The sequence below is a fragment of the Octopus bimaculoides genome, chromosome 3 (genome assembly GCF_001194135.2).
Source record: "Octopus bimaculoides isolate UCB-OBI-ISO-001 chromosome 3, ASM119413v2, whole genome shotgun sequence".
NCBI lineage: Eukaryota > Metazoa > Mollusca > Cephalopoda > Octopoda > Octopodidae > Octopus > Octopus bimaculoides.
The window spans coordinates 123,106,541-123,108,334 of record NC_068983.1 but is presented as its reverse complement, the minus strand read 5'-3'; the positions used below and the strand labels follow the sequence as shown (position 1 = coordinate 123,108,334).

Below are 1,794 nucleotides of genomic sequence, written 5' to 3'. Positions count from 1 at the left end.
AACTTATCAAGTTGGTGAGGAAATCAGAAATGTATTCCTCAACTGAATGACATAGTTTCTGTGGCGCGTTAAGGATCCAATGCACTTCCAAACTAAACATTCCTATTCACACACTAATGCCTTTCGGAAAAACATTATGATATTAGGTTACCTTCCCATTGATTTTAATATACATCCACTTCTAGCGTCTCAGTGTATATTTAAGCAAAACACTTAACTGTTTTCATCTCAATTTGCTATTGCAATCTGAAATAAGTATCCAAACCATTGACAGGATATACAGCTTATATACTGGTGCAAAACACTGGCGCTTAAAGATTCTTTAAGTTCAAGAAATATTTCTTATATGAAGATAAAAAGTCTTCAAAAGTGTCATTACAACCCAATATACGAATCTGGATTAATAAATTGACATTTGATAAATAACTTTTCTTGATAAATGATTTTTATAGGGTAGTAAAAAATTTTCAATTTCAAAAGAATGGATAGTCCCACAATGTAAACATTAATTGTGAACAAATTCAATTTTCTGATTCTTTTCCCTCTTAACGTCGTTACAGTCCCCAGGGGTGATTATTTTGAATACACTCGACAGTGGTGGTCAGTAATCAAAGACAACCCCAATGTTCTCATAATAACATATGAAGAGGCTTCGAAGGTAGGTGTTACATAGCTATCTTTTTTTTCTCTACTTCTTACCACTGTCTCATTCTTCTCTTTATTATTTTTTCTCTTTACTTTCATATATCATTCCTTTTTCACTAGTATAAGTGCTTCTGCAGCGTTGCTTTCTTTTGGCTAACTACAGCGATTTTTATGACTAATGTTATTGCGTATGGAGGTTGAGTCTAATCGGCCAAGCTGTCAGACGGTCGAATAACAAGAAGTCTAAATATTCCATACCAAGCCTAGTTGAGAATCTCAGTTCATTTACTTTCAGTGATTTATCATATAACGGAGTGTAATAGGGCAGTTTGGATCACGACTACCAATGAGATTTTTAGGAAACCCCCATAACAAACTCAGAAAAATAACCTAAACTCAAAAAAGAATTTTTAAAAAAACTATCAGGAAAACTATCATAAATACAACGGTATTTTACTGACATTTATAATAGAACACAATAATTACTCCTAATTGCCTTTAATTCCTTTTGAAATACTAAATGATTCGTTGTATTCTGCCTCATCTTTATTCTTTCGAAGTATATTACAATACTTTTCTCTAAGTTTTTGATTAATTCTTTTCCTAACACCCACATCGTACATTCTATAGCATTTCTAACAATACATTGTTTTATAAGTAATTTATCTTTTACGATTCCTGCTATTAAGAATTAGTATTTTTGTTTTTTTTTATTTTGATGCAGTTCATTAAATAGAATATTTTCTCAGCTCAGGCCGACTAGTGTAGCAAAATAGTTAAACCAGCTATAAAATGGAATACTAAATCATATTTTAAATTATGAAGTCCATCTTTTACGTCTTTTAACTTGTGTTAATATTCAGAGATATTTTGTGTCGGCACTAGAATAGCTAGAGTGTATGCCGCCCGGTGCGGCCCTTCCATTTGCCACCCCTGGACCACACAAAAAACACATATTGCATACAACAGACCCAAAAGTGCCGCCCGGGACGGACCGCCTCTACCGAAACAAAAATCAACAACAAAAATCAACGAGCAACAATCTCCACTGATTTGCTTGCTCGTCACCGCTCAACTCATGGACACAAGCAACGATTTCTTTACCGAATCGTTACTGGCGACGAAAAGTGGTGCCTGTACATCAATATG

General features: G+C 33.9%; 1 protein-coding gene across 1 annotated transcript in view; it reads left to right on the top strand.

Moving 5' to 3' along the window:
* The window catches only part of LOC106871849 (sulfotransferase 1E1), a 10,412-nt gene that overhangs the window by 626 nt on the left and 7,992 nt on the right, over window positions 1-1,794 (top strand). The window contains exon 2 of the mRNA XM_014918571.2: window positions 561-658. Within this exon, the coding sequence (XP_014774057.2) occupies window positions 561-658 (98 nt within the window). The remainder of the gene's footprint in view (window positions 1-560; window positions 659-1,794) is intronic.